Source organism: Mirounga angustirostris, unplaced genomic scaffold, assembly GCF_029215605.1.
Source record: "Mirounga angustirostris isolate CCGP_5_RB_7025 unplaced genomic scaffold, mMirAng1.0.hap1 SCAF_3, whole genome shotgun sequence".
Taxonomy (NCBI): Eukaryota; Metazoa; Chordata; class Mammalia; order Carnivora; family Phocidae; genus Mirounga; species Mirounga angustirostris.
The window spans coordinates 135,472,391-135,492,801 of record NW_026991711.1 but is presented as its reverse complement, the minus strand read 5'-3'; the positions used below and the strand labels follow the sequence as shown (position 1 = coordinate 135,492,801).

The window sequence follows — 20,411 nt, the reverse complement described above, 5'->3', positions numbered from 1 at the left end:
CCAGTTTCTTGAACAAGACTAAAGAGTATAATAAATGTCCTATGAGACTGACCAAGGGAAAAAGAGAATACTTGGGTCAGCTGTGATCTGAGGTTTCAGGTGCTTTGCAACTGTTCACCATTATTACAAGTCCTTTAGCTATTAAAAGATGTCAAAAGGATAGTATAGACAACTTCAGGATTATAGCTTTGAAAAATCTGATGAAAGGGATAGATTTTTAGCAAGACCCAATTGTCCAAGATTGACACAAGAAGAAAGAGAAAACCAGATTAATAAATAAATTGAATCTGTAATTTAAAACATCCTCAACAAAGGGAAGTGTTTGCTTCTGTTATTAGTATTTTCTCTTGGTCATTGGCCATTTCTTTCCTACTTCTTTACATGTCTAATAATTTTTTATTATATGACAGAACTTATGTGTAAAAAAAGAAGGCTCCAACTGATACTAGTGAAGGGTCCCCTTTTCCTCAGTTAGGCAGACAGATTGAAGGATCACCTCAATCCAGCTAGTGATTGAATTGGGTCAGGGCTTAATGGAGAGTTTAAGTTTCTGTTTCTTCAGTCCTGAAACTACTGCAGGTGTCCTTCAGAAGAGGTTTGGGCTTAGCTCTTTAGCTTCCAACCCCATTATTGTGGGCTAAATTGTATTCCCCAAAATTCATTTGTTGAAGTCCTAACCCTAAGTACCTCAGAATGCAACTGTATTTAGAGATAGAATCTTTATTTTATTTTATTTTTTTTAAAGATTTTATTTATTTATTTGAGACAGAGAGAATGAGAGAGACAGAGAGCACATGAGAGGGGGGAGGGTCAGAGGGAGAAGCAGGCTCCCCGCCAAGCAGGGAGCCCGATGCGGGACTCGATCCCGGGACTCCAGGATCATGACCTGAGCCGAAGGCAGCCGCTTAACCAACTGAGCCACCCAGGCGCCCTAGAGATAGAATCTTTAAAGAGGTAATTAAGTTAAAATGAGTTCAAAAGGGTAGGCTCTGATCCAATATGACTGGTGTCCTTATAAAAAGAGATCAGGACACACACACACAGAGGGAAGAACATATGAAGACAGGGGAGAAGACCATCATTCTCAAGCCAACAAGAGGCCTCAGAAGAAAGCAACCCTACTGACATCTTGATCTTAGACTGCTAGCCTCCAGAACTGTGAGAAAATAAACTTCTTTTGTTTAGGCTACCCAGCCTATGGTACTTTGTTATGGCAGCCGTAGCAAAGTCATACACCCATGTACATATATGCCTGAGAGACTAGTTGTGAATTTGTGAAAAGCTCCTTTCCCCTAGTAGGATTTTCCCCTTAAGGACCACATAACAACAGATTACAATCTGCTTTTCTGGTCCAGCCTCCAGCCTCATACATCACCCTAAAACTCAGAAAATGTCTCATGGGGAAAACCTGCCTTGCATTTGGGCTCTTCCAGTTTCTAATAGGTCACACCAGCCCTATGTGACTGTCAAAAGTTATGCTGGCTTTTTTTTTCCTTCTAGTAGAATCTCTTTGTTAAGTCAAGCCCATCAGGAAAGAAAACAAAGACAATTATTGGCTTACTTAGGAAGAGTTCTTACTATCCTGGAATTGTAGTTTGCCTATTCTTCCTTGTTCCACAACTTTCTGATATCTTCACAAATATAATTTTGCAATTCATCCATTTCATTTTCTAGTTGTTGCAGCATTGGACTACTGCTAGTTAATATATTTTACTTATAAGGTAAGGTCTTCATTAAACAAAGTGATAGCAAACTGAATACAGCAAAATATAAAAGGATACATCACAACCAAGTTGACTTTATTCCAGGAATACATGATTGTTTTAACATACAAAACCAATCAATGTAATATACTACATTACCAGAAGAAATGAAAAAAATCATGATTATCTTAACAGATGTAAACTGATAAAATTCTACATGTAATCATTAAAAAAAAAATCTTAGCAAACTAGGGATGGAAGAAAATTTCTTTACTTGTTAAATGGTATTGATGAAAAAAACCCCACAGGATACACTTAGTGGTGAAATGTTAAAATTGTTTACTCTGAAATCAGGAATATACTGGAGGACCTAGTCAATATAATAAGGCAAGAAAAATAAGTAACAATATTAAAGATAGAGAATATAATAGAATTGAATTCTTTGCATTCTTAGAAAATAAAATCTGCATATTAGTATTAGAATTATTAGGTGAATTTAATAAGTTTACAGGACATAGATTAGTATGCAGAAATCAATGGAATTTCCCTAGTTGAGCGTCAAGCCATTAAAAAAATGAAATTTAAAAACATTATCAACAAAGCCTATCAAATACCTAGCAATAAAAAAAAGATGTGTGATACCTCTATAGAAAAAAACTAAAAACATTTTTAGAGAAACTGAAAATGACATAAATAAATGGAAGGATGTACTAGGTCAATGTATTAGAAGATTCAAAATAAGCAAAGATGTCATTTCTCCCTAACTTTATCTATAGTCGATTTAATCCCAATCACAATTGCAGTGAATTAATTTCTGTGGAATTGACAAGTAGATTCTAGAGTGTAAGGCACAGAATATGTCAAGGATAAAGAATAACCATGACACTCCTGAGGAAGAAAAATGTGTGAGGACATACTCAACCGGGTATTAAGATATAGTATAAATCTACAGTAACCAATACAGTATGTTATTGGTGAAAATAATGACAAGACCACCAATGGAACAGAGTAGAGTCCATAGATAGACACATAATTTATGACAAAGGTGTCAATATAAAGGTGGAATTTATGGTGCCGAACTGATTGGATTTTTTTTTACAAAAAGAGAGAAAAAAGAGTTAGCTCCCATCTCACATATAAACAAAAATCAATTCCAGGTGGCCTGTAGCTCTGAATGTAAAATATAAAGATCAGAAAGAGAAAGCCCACAAACAGACCCAAAAAGAGGGAGAGAGAGAGATCACTTTTCACCTTCAAACATTTTTAATTTTGTGCCTGTGGTGGAGCAGTGAGGTACCCTGTTATGGCATATCCAAGGGACACTGAGACATGGTGGCTATAATAACTGTTTGCTTATCTTTTTTTTTTTAAGATTTTATTTATTTATTTGACAGAGAGAGAGAGTACAAGCAGGGGGAGCTGTAGGGGGAGAGGGAGAAGCAGGCCCCCCGCAGAGCAGGGAGCCCGATGCGGAGCTCCATCCCAGGACCCTGGGATCATGACCCAAGCTGAAGGCAGATGCTTACCCGACTGAGTGACCCAGGCACCCAGTAACTGGTTCTTTGAAGAGACCTAGAAACCATTCTTAAAATGCAGATCCAAATCTGGCAAAGACACTGTAAAAAAACCATCTCAAATTAAGTTCCATCTATGATAAAGACCATGAGGATGAGAAGCTCCACTGAGCTGTGATTCCCAGGTGTACTATCCTCAGTCATACCCTGACACAATCCAATCCCAAATGGGTCATTCCCAGCTGCTTCCAACACCTTGGGTCCTTACCGCATTAAGGGTATTTTCCTGTTCCTCATTAAATCTGGAATGTTTTGCTAAAAAAAGACAACTCTTTGTAAATTCCCTTCCCTCCTCATAAATCTGTTGGTTCTCCTTGAATCACCAATATATTTTTCAAAACTTCGAAGATGAGTACATGTCCTAGGTATTAAAAACACATTAACTGTAGTACTATATCACAAATGACATTGTTTCTTAGAAATACTGTCAGTGACTATGTACTTCTGAACTCACCTAAATATAGAATTTCTGATTCACCAGAATTTTAGATTAACATTAGCAGACATAAATATAGTCTTATTTCATTAATCTCTATGTAATTAACAAGAATATTTTATTCATTATTCTGTATTCTGTATTCATTAACAAGAGTATTTTATTACTAGCTGCACTTCCTTGCATAACATACATCTCTTGTAGGTGGTATCAACAGTTATTAAAACACATCTTGTTTTATTTTGATTTTGTTAAAAGCAACCTTAAGAATGCTGTTCTTTGTAGATAGAGCACCTAATGAATTCAGTGATCAAACTCAAGAGATAGTCAGAGGTTACTGTGTCTAAATTTTTAGTAGTTGTTAGCAGGCCTGTCCTTGCAATGACTCAAAAGCATTCTTAGATACTTCTGTGTAGTCTATTAAGTTCAAAATGGGTAAGAGGTATTTATCATAGCACACTGTTAAAATTCTAAGATTCTGAGATAGAAAAAGTTAATAATTGCTCAGAAAGCCACATAAGCTTACAACACAGTCACTATTTTGCTGTCAATATTTATGAAATAACAGATATTAATTTCACTTGATCATGGAATGTATATTCACTCATTGTAGGAGCATGTGAAAACCACATCTACCTGAAACATTAATCATTGTGGAAGAGATAATCCCTGTTAGTGGGTCTGGACTGATATCTTGGCAGTATCTTTGTGTTTCTCTCACACTTCCTCTTAGGAGTAGATGAATTCTTATTCCTCCAGCTCTAAGTGAGGCCAGGGGCTGGTGCTTGTTTCTCTCACCAGCTCCTACTGGGAATGGACTCCCAGCAACATCCCTCAGCCCTCATGCTTACTCTTCCCAGGGCAGTCCCAAGCCTCACATTTGTGAATAAACTTAGAAATCTAACTACCACTTGTTTTCCTGCATAACAGAAATAAGGAGAAAGAAAATAAGTAGTGTTAACATTAAATTTCATTCATTTCAGGATTATAGATTGAAATAATCAACTTAAACATAGAAGCTAACCAAAAACTCTTAGAAGAAAACATAAGAGTACATTTTTATGACCTTAGATCTAGGCAATTGTTTCTTAGATACGACATCAAGAGCACAAACAATAAAAGAAAAAATAGATAAAAAATTTGACTTCATCAAAATTAAAAACTTCCGTGCTTCAAAGGACACCATTAGGAAAGAGAAAAATAACCCTTGGAATGAGAGAAAATATTTGCAAATCACATTATCTGATAAGGGACTTGTATCTAGAATATTTTAAGAAATATGTAAATATATAAAGAGATCTTATAACTCAACAATAAAAAGATAATCCTATTAAAATTGGGTAAAGGATTGGAGTACATGTCTCTCCAAAGAAGATATACAAATGGCCAATAAGTACATGAAAAGACGCTCAACATCATTAGTCATGAGGGAAATCAAAGTCAAAACTATAACGAAATACCACCTCATACCCACTAGCATTGTTATAATAAATAATAGAAAGTAACAAACATTGGCAAGGATGTGGAGGAATTGGACCTCACATACACTGCTGTTGGGAATACAACATGGTACAGTTGCTCTGAAAAATAGTTTGGCAGTTCCTCAAAAAGTTAAACATAGAACTACCATGTGATCCACTAATTCTACTGCTAGGTATTTACCTAGAATTGAAATCATGTATCTATAGAAAAATGTGCATACAGGGGCGCCTGGGTGGCTCAGTCATTAAGCGTCTGCCTTTGGCTCAGGTCATGATCCCGGGGTCCTGGGATTGGGTCCCACGTAGGGCTCCCTGCTCAGTGGAGAGCCTGCTTCTCTCTCTCCCACTCCCCTCTCACTGTCTCTCTCTGTCAAATAAATAAACAAAATCTTTTTAAAAAAATGTGTATACAAATGTTTATAGCAGCATCACTGATAATAGCTAAAAATTGGAATCAACCCGATGTCCATCAACAATAAGCAAAATGTGTTACATTTACACAATGGAATATTACCTGGCTATAAAAAGGAATGAGATACTGATACATGCTACAGCATGGATTAAATTTTGAAAACATTATGCTGAAAGAAACCAGACACAAAAGGCCACATTTTGCATAATTCCATTTATATGAAATGTGCAGAAACAGGAAAATGTATAGAGCAGATTAGTGGTCACCAGGGGTTGGTGGGGAGGGAAATGGGAATGACTATTAATGTACACAGGGTTTCTCTTTGGGATGATGAAAATATTCTAGAAATTTGATAGTGCTGATGACTGCACAACTTTGTGACTATACTAAAAATTCCTGAATTCTACACTTTGAAAAAGTGAACTTTATAGTATGTGAATTACAGCCAATAAAGCTGCCATAAAAAAATCAATATCCCCCCACTATTAAAATCAAAGAATTATTGGGGCACCTGGGTGGCTCAGTCGTTAAGCGTCTGCCTTCGGCTCAGGTCGTGATCCTGGGGTCCTGGGATCGAGCCCCGCATCGGGCTCCCTGCTCCACGGGAAGCCTACTTCTCCCTCTCCCACTCCCCCTGCTGGTGTTCCCTCTCTCACTGTGTCTCTCTCTGTCAAATTAAAAAAAAAAAAATCAAAGAATTATTTAAAAAATCAATAAGGCTTAATCTTTTTAAAAAAATAAAGAAACTCTATTATCTGATGTTATTGAAGAAGGTTGGACAGTTAATTTAAACAGTTAATTAAAAAGTAAACCATTATATAAAGATACATATAATCTGTAAACATTTTATTCCAACATAAAACATAGAAGGGTACATTCATTTAACTATCTTTGATATAAGGCCAAGGCCTTTTTCTTTAGGTTTGAGTTTGTTGATTAGTGCCCTCTGCCATCTTTCTGGCATAAGCCATACTCCCTGGATACAAAGCAGACCAGAACTCAGACACATGGGAAGAAATACAATTCCTTCCAAGTTTTTGCCAATTCTCCCTTTTATCAGACATCCTGCACAAATTCAGATTCTCTTGGCCTTACCCCTCTCTTATTCCAGCGACTGCTACCAACACTGTTCTGTGTGGACTCTATAAACTTCATGCCCGCACAACCTGCCAATGCTCAGACCTCAATTCACGTCATGTTGCTGAGGTCCCCCTGCTTCCTGCCCCTTGATGTCAAAGTGAATTCTGCCTTGTGCAATTTGGAAATTCAGGAGTTACGTTTGAACCTTTGAAGAGTGGCAGATTAGAGCTGGGGGTAAATTCTTCCCCCTTTCTCCCTAACCTATCCCTGCCACACTGTCCTGAGGTGTACTTTATGTGGCTTCTCAGAGGCTAGTCCATGAGATTAAGCATTTAGTTGCACTTAGTGGTCCAGGTATAATGATTAGTAATGTTTCCTTTCACTCTCAAAAGTGTCTGTATACGACATGATACTCTATGTAGAAAACCCAAAAGACTCTACCAAAAATTTGCTAAAACTGATAGAGGAACTCAGCAAAGTTGCAGGATACAAAATCAATGCACAGAAGTCTGTTACATTTCTATACACCAACAATGAAGCAGCAGAAAGAGAAATCAAGGAATCATTCCTGTTTATAATTGTACCCCAAACCATAAGATACCTAGGAATAAACCTAACCAAAGTAGTAAAAGATCTGTACTCTGAAAACTATAGAACATTTATGAAAGAAATTAAGGAAGACACAAAGAAATGGAAAAACGTTCCATGCTCATGGATTGGAAGAACAAATATTGTGATGTCTACATTACCCAAAGCAATCTACACATTTAATGCAATCCCTATCAAAATAACACCAGCATTTTTCACAGAGCTGGTACAAACAATTCTAAAATTTGCATGGAACCAGAAAAGACCCCAAACAGCCAAAGGAATGTAGAAAAAGAAAACCAAAGCTGGAGGCATCACAGTTGTAGACTTCAAGCTGTATTACAACGCTAATCATCAAGACAGTACGGTACTGGCACAAAAACAGACACATAAATCAATGGAACAGAATAGAGAACTCAGAAATGGACCCTCAACTCTTATGGTCAACAATCTTTGACAAAGCAGGAAAGAATATCCAATGGAAAAAAAGACAGTCTCTTCAACAAATGGTGTTGGGAAAATTGGACAGCCACATGCAGAAGAATGAAACTGGACCACTTTCTTACACCATACACAAAAATAGACTCAAAATGGATGAAAGACCTAAATGTGAGACAGGAATCCATCAAAATCCTAGAGGAGAACACCAGCAGCAACTTCTTTGACCTTCGCCACAGCAACTTCTTGCTAGACATGTCTCCAGAGGCAAGGAAAACAAAAGCAAAAATGAACTACTGGGACTTCATCAGGATAAAAAGCTTTCACACAGCCAAGGAAACAATCAACGAGACTAAAAGGCAACCTACAGATATTTGCAAGAGTCTTATCAGATAAAGGGCTAGTATCCAAAACATATAAGGAATTTATCAAACTCAATGCCTGAAAAACAAAAAACCCAGTCAAGAAATGGGCAGAAGACATGAACAGACATTTCTCCAGAGAAGACATACAAATGGCTAACAGACACATGAAAAAATGCTCAACATCACTGAGCATCAGGGAAATACAAATCAAAACCACAATGAGATACCACCTCACACTGGTCAGAATGACTAAAATTAACAACTCAGGAAAGGACAGATGTTGGTGAGGATGTGGAGAAAGGGGAACTCTCTCTTTTTTTTAAAAAATTTTATTTATTTATTTGAGAGAGAAAGTGAGAGAGAGAAAGAGCACAAGAGGGGGGAGCGGGAGAGGGAGAAGCAGACTCCCTGCCGAGCAGGGAGCCCGATGCGGGACTCGATCCCGGGACTCCAGGATCACGACCTGAGCCGAAGGCAGTCGCCTAACCAACTGAGCCACCCAGGCACCCAAAGGGAACTCTCTTACACTGTTGGTGGGAATGCAAACTGGTGCAGCCACTCTGGAGAACAGTATGGATGTTCCTCAAAAAGTTAAAAACAGAACTACCCTATAACCCAGCAATAGCACTAGTAGGTATTTATCCAAAGGATTCAAAAATAGTGATTCGAAGGGGCACATGCACCCCAATATTTATAGCAGCAATGTCCACAATAGCCAAACTATGGAAAGAGACCAGATGTTCATCAATGGATGAATGGAGAAAGAAGATGTGGTACACACACACACACACACACACACACACACACACACACACAGGAATATTACTCAGCCATCAAAAAGAACAAAATCCTGCTATTTGCAATCACATGGATGGAACTAGAGTGTATTATGCTAAGCAAAATAAGTCAGTCAGAGAAAGACAAATACCGTACGATTTCACTCATATGTGGAATTTAAGAAACAAAAGCTCATGAACATAAGGGAAGGGAAGAAAAAATAAAATAAGATAAGAACAGAGAGGGAGACAAACCATAAGAGACTCTTAACTATAGAAAATCAACTGAAGGTTGCTCGAGGGGAGGGGTTGGGGAGATGAGGTAATAGGGTGATGGGCATTAAGGAGGGCATTTGATGTAATGAGCACTGGGTGTTTATGCAACTGATGAATCACTAAATTCTGTCCCCAAATTAATAATACACCATATGTTAGCTAACTTGAATTTAAATAAATAAAAAAAAAAGGGTCTGTATATGCACGATAAATGATAACTCTAGCCAAAGTGGCAGAGGCAACCAAAACTTTCTGGCAGAAGCTGAAATGGAAACCACTGGATCACAAGTCCAGCTGGTAAGGGAAACCAAGACAAACTCTAGAAAAGTGACATTTGGGACTTTATATTAGATGTGGTAGTGGTCTCACCCTACGACCCAGCAATTGCACTACTGGGTATTTACCCCAAAGACACAAATGTAGTGATCCGAATGGGCACATGTACCCCAATGTTTACAGCAGCAATGTCCACAATAGCCAAACTATGGAAAGAGCCTAGATGTCCATCAACAGATGAATGGATAAAGAAGATGTGGTATATATATATATATAATAGAATATTATGCAGCCATCAAAAAAATGAAATCTTGGGGCACCTGGGTGGCTCAGATGGTTGGGTGTCTGCCTTCAGCTCAGGTCATGATCCCGGAGCCCTGGGATTGGGTCCCACATTAGGCTCCCTGCTCCTTGGGAAGCCTGCTTCTCCCTCTCTGTCTGTCTCTCATGAATAAATAAAATCTTTAAAAAAAAATGAAATCCTGCCATTTGCAACAATGTGGATGGAACTAGAGGGTATGATGCTAAGCGAAACAAGTCAATCAGAGAAAGACAAGTATCATATGATCTCACTGATATGAGGAATTTGAGAAACAAGACAGAGGATCATAGGGGAAAGGAAGGAAAAATGAAACAAGACAAAACCAGAGAGGGAGACAAACCTTAGGAGACTCTTAATCTCAGGAAACAAACTAAGGGTTGCTGGAGTGGGGGGTGGGGTGGCGGGAGGGATGGGGTGGCTGGGTGATGGACATTGGGGAGGGTATGTACTATGGTGAGCACTGTGAATTGTGTAAGACTGATGAATCACAGACCTGTACCCCTGGAACAAGTAATATATGTTAATTTAAAAAAATTTTTTTTAAAAGATGTGGTAGTGGGCGCCTGGGTGGCTCAGTTGGTTAAGCGACTGCTTTCGGCTCAGGTCATGATCCTGGAGTCCCGGGATCGAGTCCCGCATCGGGCTCCCTGCTCAGCAGGGAGTCTGCTTCTCCCTCTGACCCTCACCCCTCTCATGTGCTCTCTCTCTCTCATTCTCTCTGTCTCAAATAAATAAATAAAATCTTTAAAAAAAAAAAAAGATGTGGTAGTGGTCTCAAGGACCTCTTTAAGTTAACGATACAGTGTCAGTCAGCATATCTTCAAGCAGATATTGTGTAATAACTGAGGTTTTAGATGTGGGAGAGGTTGGAGCTGGAAATGCTTTAACTCTCACTGACTTTGTTCTCTAAAGAGAGAAAGACAGATTACAGATAGGAAAATTAAGTGTTAGAAAGGCTTTTTAAAAAACATTTTATTTATTCATTCATGACACAGATATATATATATATATATATATAGAGAGAGAGAGAGAGAGAGAGAGAGAGCATGAGCAGGGAGAGAGGCAGAGGGAGAAGCAGGATCCCTGTGGAGCAGGGAGTCCAATGCGGGGCTCGATCCCAGGACCCCAGGATCATGACCTGAGCTGAAGGCAGACGCTTAACCATCTGAGCCACCCAGGCGCCCCTAGAATGGCTTTTAAATTTTAATTCTTTTAACATACTTAAACCAGTCTTATTACTCTTATAGATAAAGCTTGAAAAGCTGTGCCCTTGGAGTTTGTGATTTTTCAAAGAAAAAACGGTGTTCAAAACAGGCTTCAGAAATGATTGTCTACTTGGGCCCTCCTAAAAGAAAATTAAAAATGTTCAATTCAGCCTTAAAACTTTGATAAAGAATTTATTGATAAATCATTTTCTTTCGAAAATTTCATTTGAGAGATCAATTTATGGATGCATATTACCTGAGTAGGTAGAGTGTCCTCCATATGACTCATTCCACTGGTTGTCATCTTTATGAATTCAGTTAACTGTTAAGTTTCATCACTTCCACAGCAGTCCAAGGTTTCAAAGTGTACTGAACTAAAACGGGTTCAAAGCATTCCCTGGGGTCACAGCAGGTATAAACTGACTTTTCTACTGCAGATATAATTTTATTTAGCGCATGAACTCTCTGGGCTGTGAGAAGACGCAGAGAGGCTGGCAACATGCCCAGAGCTTCTCCAAGGTTCTAAGGCCTAACTTGCTAAATTCTGTTTATATGAGAATGAAATATTTGGCAAAGGGTCCAGAAATGTCTGGAAATTATTTGTAAAGGAAGAAAGTCATCTAAATATAATTATCTTGAAAGGATCAACGTGTACCAGAGTACAAATGTAATGGTAAATTTTATGAATTTATTATTGCAGAAATGACACATGTGAAAAAGTGGAAATGCAGAAACTGTCTGACTTAAAATATGAGTAGAAATTTAGAGATATGACGGTGCCTGAGTGGCTCAGTCATTGAGCATCTGCCTTCGGCTCAGGTCATGATCCCGGGGTCCTGGGATCGAGTCCCGCGTCCAGGTCCCTGCTCAGTGGGGAGCCTGCTTCTCCCTCACTCTCTGCCTGCCGCTCCCCCTGATTGTGCTCTCTTTCTCTCTGTCAAGTGAATAAATAAAATCTTAAAAAAAAGAAAAGAAATTTAGAGGTATCAAGTGGATTTATCCCAAGAACTCAAGATTGGTTTAACATTAAAAAAGTCAATCAATGTAACTTATCATATTAACAGACTAAAAACCATATGATCATCTCAAGAGATGCAGAATGATTATTCGACAGACTCCAACATGTATATCCAATAAAAACCTCAGAAAACTAGTAATAGTAGGGAACTTCAAATTGATAAGGAGCACCTATTAACAACCTACAGTTAATATCATACCTAATGGTGAAAGACGGAATTCTATCCCCTATGCATTGGATATCCATATAGGAAAAAAGAACTTTGATCCATATCTTGCACCATATATAAAAATAAACAAAAAGTAGATTATAGATCTAAATGTAAGACCTAAACTAAATGTTTAAAATTAAAAACACTGACCATAACAAGTATTCGCAAGGATATGGAGCACCTGGAACTCTCATATACTGATGATGGGATGAAGAGAAAATAAAATGGTACAGCCATTTTGGAAAGACAGTTTGGAAGCTTCTTATTTATTTATTTATTTATTTATTTATTTATTTATTTATTTATTTATTTGACAGAGAAAGACACAGCGAGAGAAGGAACACAAGCAGGGGGAGTGGGAGAAGGAGAAGCAGGCTCCCCGCGGAGCAGGGAGCGCAATACGGGGCTCAATCCCAGGACCCTGGGATCATGATCTGAGCTGGAGGCAGACGCTTAATGACTGAGCCACCCAGGCGCACCAGTTTGGAAGCTTCTTAACAAGTTAAGCATAGGGGCACCTGGGTGGCTCAGTTGGTTAAGTGTCTGACTTTTGGTTTTGGTTCATGTCATGATCACATGGGTCATGGGATTGAGCCCTGCGCTGGGCTCCGTGCTAATCGCGGAGTCTGCTTCAGATTCTCTGCCTCTCCTTCTCCCCCTGACCTTACCTCTGCTCGTGCACACTCTCTCTCGCAAATAAATAAATAAAATCTTAAAAAAAATTTAAGCATATATTTAACATATGATCCAGCCATTTCCTCCTTGGTATTTTCCAACAGAAATAAAGCATATGTCCATACAAAGAATTTGTACCACATGTTCATACTAGCTTTGTTTGTAGTAGCCAAAAATCGGAAACTACCCAAATGTACAGCAGCAGGTAAATGGGTTATAACCACACAATGGAGTACTAGTAAGCAATAAAAAGGAATGAACTAAAACATGTAATACAGATGAATCTCAAAATAACTATACTGAGTGAAAGAAGCCAGAAATAAAAAAAGAGTACTTACTGTGTGACTCCATTTATATAAAATTCTAAAAAATGCAATCTAATCTAAAGCAACAAACAGATGAGTGGCTGCTGTGGGAAGACAGGAAAGAGAAGCAAGGGGTACTACAGAGAACCAAGAGGAAACGTTTTGGGGTGATGGATATGTTTAATATCTTAATTGTGGTGATGGTTTCATGGGTGTATACATGTCAAAACTATCAAATGGTACAGTTTAAATATGTGCAGTTTATTTTATGTACTTTTATTATACTTCAAAAAAATCTGTTAAGAAAATTTAAAATTTACACATTATCAGTTTAGAGGAGATTTGTGCTACTGTTTCCCACCCCCCAAAACACAGCACATAGTTTTTGTAGGATGAACAGTTTTTACAACTAAAAAATAAAATAATAAAATCAAATAAAATTTACACATGGTATATAAACACACACAAATGTGCTTATCATCATTAGTTAATAAGGAAATATAAATTAAAACCACATTGAGATCCAATATAGTTATTGGGGGAAGGTTAAAGCTTGTTTAATATTAATATGGTTTCATATTATAGCAAAAATTCATCTGATTGGGGCGCATAAGTGGCTCAATCAGTTAAGCATCTAGCTCTTGGTTTCAGCTCAGGTCATGATCTCAGGGTCCTGGGATTGAGCCCATGTCTCCATGCTCAGTGTGGAGTCTGCTTGAGGATTCCCTCCCTCTGCTCAATCCCGCCCCCCCGAACACCCTCTCGCACACATGCATGCACTCTCTCTCTCAAGTAAATAAATCTTTAAAAAAAATTCATCTGATTTACAAATAACATGAACTCCTAATCTTTAAAGGAAAAGGTCATTTTCTGCTTTTATTACAATGTTTTATGGAGCCTCTGCTCTGGTGTCATCCTGTCCAGCTCCAGTAGTCATGTGGAACAGTCTAATATGTACCATTAGCAACCCAGGTTTGTTCCCTGTTAGTTTCCACTAAAGGAAACAGGGTTCCTTGGTGACAATGTAGTCCATGTTTGAGAAAGAATAATTCAGGCTGCGTTTTGAGTTATCTTAATTATTATCACAAAGAAAAAATATTTTCAGCAGTTCCTGGTGGAGCTGGGGTTAAAAAAGATGAAGAGGGTAACCTGACAAGAGGGCTGCTAGGGGCAAGTAAAAACAATCTAAGTAACAACTAGGAAAAATTTTTACACCCACCATAAATGCTAAGATAAAAAAGACTAACAACCACAAGCACTGGAGAAAATGTGGAGTTAACTGGAAGTTTCATACATTGTCGCAGGCATGTAAATTGGTACAATCCTTTGGAAAAAAGGTCTGGTAGTTGCTCATTAAACTAAACATACACCTACTCTAGAATCCAACAATTCCATCCTTAGATCTTTACCCAGGAGGAATAAAGATATATGTTTACGAAAAGTGTATACAAGACATTCAGAGCACTTTATTCATAATAGCAAAAAAAGAAAAAGAAAAAGGAAGAAAAGAAAAGGAAAAAGCAGAAATAGCTCAGGCGTCCATCAACAGGAAAATGGAAAAAAACAAACTGACACATTCATACAAAAGACTACTCAGCAATAAAAAGGAATAAATCACTGGTACATGCGACATGAATTAACCTCAAAAACGTGCTGACTGAAGGAAGCATTATGCTTTGTAATGATTTCATTCATATAACGTTTTAGAATGGGCAGATTTAATTTGTGAGGCAAAATAATCAGAATAGTAGATAACACTTGATAGGTGGGGTGGGGATTGACTGGGAAGGAACATGAGGAAACTTTCTGGAATGATTGTTGTGTTCTAAATTTTGAAAAGTGTTTGGGTTACACAGATGAATGCATTTGCAAAAATTTAGCAAGTTTACATTTAACTTTGTGCATTTCATTGCATGTTTAAGTGTACATCAAAAATTTTAAAAACTAAACATTAAACTCTATTTACTTATATGCATGTTGAAGTATTAGGGGGAAGTATACTGATGTCTGCATCATAAAAGTAACATGGAGAGATGAGTAATAAAACACATATGAGTAAAATTTAGAATCCATGAAGTTGGTAATTGGGTATCTACTATAAAATTCCATCAACTTTGCTGTATGTTTGAAAATTTTCATAATAAAATGGAGAAAAGCCCTCAGTTGGTCTTGTCTTTTTTTTTTTTAAAGATTTTTATTATTATTATTTATTTATTTGACAGAGAAGGAGAGAGAGAGCACACAAGCAGAGGCAGAGGGAGAGGGAGAAGCAGGCTTCCCGCTGAGCAGGGAGCCCGATGTGGGGCTCAATCCCAGGACCCTGGGATCACGACCTGAGCCGAAGGCAGACGCTTAACAACTGAGCCACCCAGGCACCCTGGTCTTGTCTTTCTAATATACATCCTATGCCTCTAGTAAATTATTCCTTCTGTAAGATAGAGGTAGGTTCTATAGCAACAGAGGGACCAGAAATTAGCCCCAGAATTTTCCCTGAAATTCTAAAGTTAGATGACATACGTAAACCAGTAAGAAAGGTAAGAAACTATAAAAATTATTGAAAAGGAAGCCAAGTTATCTTAAGAGTAATTATTAATACTGGTGTTTATTATCACCCACAAACAGGCTGAGAGTACCATATTTTGCATCTTTAAAAAAAATTACTTTTAACCACTGAATAGAAGAATCGTCTTTTATATCAGGTTATATATGTGAATAGGCCAATTGTATCTCATTCAACTTTGTCCAAAATTTGGATATCCAATCGTCATTTAAAAAACACTTATTAAGCATTTTCCTATACCCAGTATTATCATTATCAGTATGCTATATATGAGATAAAATAACATAATTTGCTTTTTGAGAGCTTTGGAGGAAATCTGGCATAAGAATGTGTCAAACAAATCTGGATGTTTCCTATCTCTGCACTTATTAGTTGTAGGACCTTGGGCAAATTAATTTCTATAAGCCTCACTTTCCTCATTTACAAAACGTGGAAGGATAATGGTAGTTCGTACTTCATATGATTATTCTGAACGCTGAGTGAGCCAACTCATTTTACATGTATCACAGTGATTGGTAGATAGAAAGCACTCAATGAATGTAAGTTATCATTTTTTTAAAAAGTACATATAAGAAACAAAACATTCAATTGGTAGAAGAATGTGGAGAACCTTAATTTGTTTAAATAGAACATCATCTCCTCACTAGGTAGTTCAAAACCCTCAAAGTTTGAGAAATGTTTTAGAAAGTCAAAGAATGATAACCTTGCTGCATTGATACTGTGACAATACAAAATCACAAGTAGTGAAATGCAGAAATACACTTCTTATCAGCATATTATCTAGACCTGCTGAAAGAAGCTATACTTCTTCACTCAGTTTTGCATTAAACACTCAGAAATGTTACCCATAATGTTTTGTGCCTATCACTAGTGCTTAAGTAGGTGGGCACACAGTTAAAGACTCTAGTCAGGCAGACAGTGGGGGTTAAGGTGGGGCCAGGAGGATATTAACTGCTACTCGCCCCCCCACCCCAAGAGAATGGCAGTGTCATGCCTGGCAGGTGGCAGAATGAACAGCTGCAAAGCCCCTGTGGGAAGCTGGCAAGCCCATACTCGTTCGAGAAGCATTCTGTACTGTCTCCTGCCATGTATGTTATCCATAAATTCCCCACATTCTTTACTATCTTCTACCTTTTGGCATCTGTTTATCAACCATCCTGTTAATCACGTAGCCCACATTCCCACATAATGTTACAATTGGCTGAAACTATGTAGGAGCAGCATGTACTTTTAGTTGGGGCATAACCCTTCTGTTTGTTACCCTGCCCACAACTCCCTATGGTCTTTCACACTAAGGTACATTTCCTGCCTGGCTCATTCGCAGTGGATCCTGGTCTAGTTTGATTTTGGCAGTGTGAAACATTAGAAGTTTCTCAGTGGTCAGTTCATACCTAGACTAGTAGTCTATCCACCCACTCACACCTGCCCCCAGCCTAAAAAGCAGCTAAGGATGTCAGCTAGTTCTCAGATGCCTTTCTGAGTAGATGAGTTCTATCATTTCATCAAAAGAAGATAATGACTTAAAGAAGAAGGGGAAACTCAATAAACTTCTTTTTTTAAAAAACCAGATAGGACTGGGGTGCCTAGGTGGCTCAGTCGGTTAAGCGGCTGCCTTCAGCTCAGGTCACGATCCTGGGGTCCATGGATCAAGTCCCATGTCGGGCTCCCTGCTCAGTGGGGAGTCTGCTTCTCCCTCTCCCTCTGCCTCTCCCCTGCTGCTCATGCTCTCTCTCTCTCTCAAATAAATAAATAAAATCTTTAAAAAAAATTAAAAATAAATAAAAATAAAAAACCAGATATGACTGAAATCTTAGGACATCCTTTTCTGAAACATTCTTGGAGAGCAGGCTTTCTGCTTTTATATAACACTGCCTCTGCTTTGAAACCCATACAACACTGGTTTCTTTCTTTTCTCTGGTGTTTTTAATCTATTACCTCTTACCAGACTTGTTTTTCAAGATGTAAATTCACTGGGTATGACTGTTTAGATACAGTTAGTGTCTAATTGGGAGTTTGGGGCAATATCCAGCACATCATAACTATTCAACTGCTGTAACCAGAATCATGTCTCTAAAATGCTCTGAAAGCTTCAAATATTATATTAAATAGTACTATTAAAGATGCATAAAATAAGAATGGATTTTTCAATTAGATATAAAAATATTAGAATTTAATACATGAAGATAGTTTTATTCTCTTGCTCATGAGGTAATAATCACTTCTGCTTTCCCAAATGGTTATTACACTTAGGATCAGATTCAGAAAGATTTATCTTTAGCCCACATATAAATATTTTCCCTTATTCTAAAACGTTAGCAATCTTCTTTTCTATTGCGCAAAAGACAGTTTTAGGGTTGCTCCCTTTATTTCTTTTAAATTTATGGACTCTGCTACTAGTTTCTTGATGTATGGAATAGGTTAACACCTTTTCTCCTCAGCTTCTGTTGATCATAAGCTTGAAATTTATCTGCAAACTTCAAGGGCAGAAAAGAGCAGAATTCACATCTTTTTTTTTTTTTTTTAAAGATTTTATTTATTTATTTGACAGAGAGATAGAGAGACAGCACAAGTATGCAGAGTGGCAGGCAGAGGGAGAGAGAGAAGCAGGCTTCCCGCTGAGCAGGGAGCCCAGTGCGGGGCTCGATCCCAGGACCCTGGGATCATGACCTGAGCCAAAGGCAGCCACTTAGCTGACTGAGCCACCCAGGCGCCCCCACATCATTCTTAATATGGGATCAAGCCAAAACTGAAGGAAAAACTGAAAGATTTTAATTTTTTTTTTTTTTTAAGTAGGCTCCATGCCCAGCATGGGGCTTGAATTCACGACCCTGAGATCAAGACCTGAGCTGAGATCAAGAATTGGATGCTTAACCAACTGAGCCACCCAAGTGCCCCCCAAAACTGAATGATTTTAATGTAAATTATCCAAGCTAGGATCCCATATTTTAAACTTAAGTTTGAATCAGCAATGATTTTTATTGCTGTCTCCTCCCCTTCTATTTTTACTATTCTTTTGAGGCTGAATCAGAGAAATGTGCTGAACATGTGGATTGCAGCAACTGGATTTCTCGAACAGGAAGCAAAAAGAAACAATTTTCTCCCTTAGGTTGCTTTTATTTAACAATCTGAAGACTGATTATCTGAGTTCAAGGATTATATTTAGATTGGTCCTAACAAAGAAGAAAAAAATACTCCTTTCACAACTAAGATAGAGCGAAAAGCCTTTTCTAGCTAATAAGTCAATTCCCAAGCCAGTAGGAATTGAGGCTTTATCTACTCTTCTACAAGGAGCAGAACTGGTGGGATCCAGGATACCTTTATCTTATTGCATAGGTATGAAAATATTGCCTAGGCAGAATTGGAAAACTCACCAAATAAATAGAATGGTGAAATGAATGCAACATTCTTAGATGCATTTAGAGCTGAACAGGCTACATATCAGAAAAAAATTTCACTTAAAGTTTGCTTGGAATCTTTTACATTAGTCTATGATAGAAACATAAATAATCAGTGGGAACACCAAGCCAAGAGAATAAAACCATGGAAGAAAAGATAATCTGGGAACTAGAGCCAATTCCTAATGCTATATATAAATACAAAACATATATATACATATATGTGATTGAAAAAAATGTGATGACACATTTATGGCTCAAAAATATCCGTTCACATTACAGGTCTCTTTTCTCACCCTTAGGCAAACTTGGGTATAGAGGATAGAGGATTTGTTTCTGTATCTTCTCCGTCTTTCTTTTTGTCTCTCCTGCCTAGTCTTACCTATCAAAATTCCACACCATCCTTTAAGAACCATGTTAAATACTTCTCCATCAATAACCCTCTCCCAACAATTGAAAATAACTTGTCTTTTGTGCTCCCCAACACTTTATATTTGCATCAGCACCAAGCTAAAAGCTCTAAAATGTTAGACTTCTTGGGATGTCATTCTAAAAAATCCGTAAAATGAAGTCCTTACCATCCCTTGTATGGCAAGAATTTAAAAAAGAAGTCACAGCCATCTGAAGTCAACACAAGAGCTTTTTCTAGAAAATACTGGAGAACTTTCTATGCAGATAACAAAAAGGAGGACTGAACATAGCTGCGGGGGTATGTGGCTAAAAATCTTAGACGTTAGTTACATCTCAAAATTTAAAATTATCTCACTCTTTTTCACAACTTCTGTTTGTTGTTTCTTCTTCAGCAGGGTCACATACCATCTGGTAAACATAGCAGCTGAAGACCCTGCTTGGTTTCTGTTCTATGTGTAGTACCAAGTCTCTGTCAAAGTAGACTTCATGGCTGTAGGTCTGTAATGAAAACACAGTCAAATGAAATCTCCTCTTCACACAACCATATTCACAATTATGTCACTAAAATGTCATAGCACCTATGCTAGGGATCTTCAAATACGTACTTGGAAGCAAAACAGTTGCTAGAAATCGTTTATTTTCATTACTTATGAATATGCAGGATACTTAGAAGAAAAGCATTACACAAAACGTCGAAAATGAGAAGAGCCCTGGTCATAGGAGTCTGAAACACCCAGATTCTATTGCCTATACTGCTCTTTCACTATGTGACAGTGGTCAAGTTGCTGAACCTCTCGGGTACTCCACTGATAAAACAAAAGGGTTGCATAAAATAACAGCGACTCTTCCTTATAGTTTTTATGTTCTATAATAACCAAAAAAGTAGACAAATATTTCTGAGAGT

At 37.8% G+C, this 20,411-nt stretch overlaps 1 protein-coding gene across 3 annotated transcripts in view; it reads right to left on the bottom strand.

Annotated features, from left to right (window-relative positions):
- Nucleotides 1–513: 513 nt before the first annotated feature.
- The window catches only part of DCAF17 (DDB1 and CUL4 associated factor 17), a 55,506-nt gene continuing 35,608 nt past the window's right edge, over nucleotides 514–20,411 (bottom strand). Inside the window, exons 14-16 of one of the 3 annotated variants that reach the window (XM_054506146.2) lie at nucleotides 19,863–20,005; nucleotides 6,118–6,273; nucleotides 514–5,561 (exon numbers count right to left, since the gene is read on the bottom strand). In XM_054506146.2, the coding sequence (XP_054362121.1) occupies nucleotides 6,153–6,273; nucleotides 19,863–20,005 (264 nt within the window). In that variant the 3' untranslated portion in view covers nucleotides 514–5,561; nucleotides 6,118–6,152. Of the gene's footprint in view, nucleotides 5,562–5,605; nucleotides 6,274–10,858; nucleotides 20,006–20,411 lie in introns of those variants that run through there. The other 2 variants (XM_064586673.1, XM_045868638.3) reach the window with 2 other exon arrangements.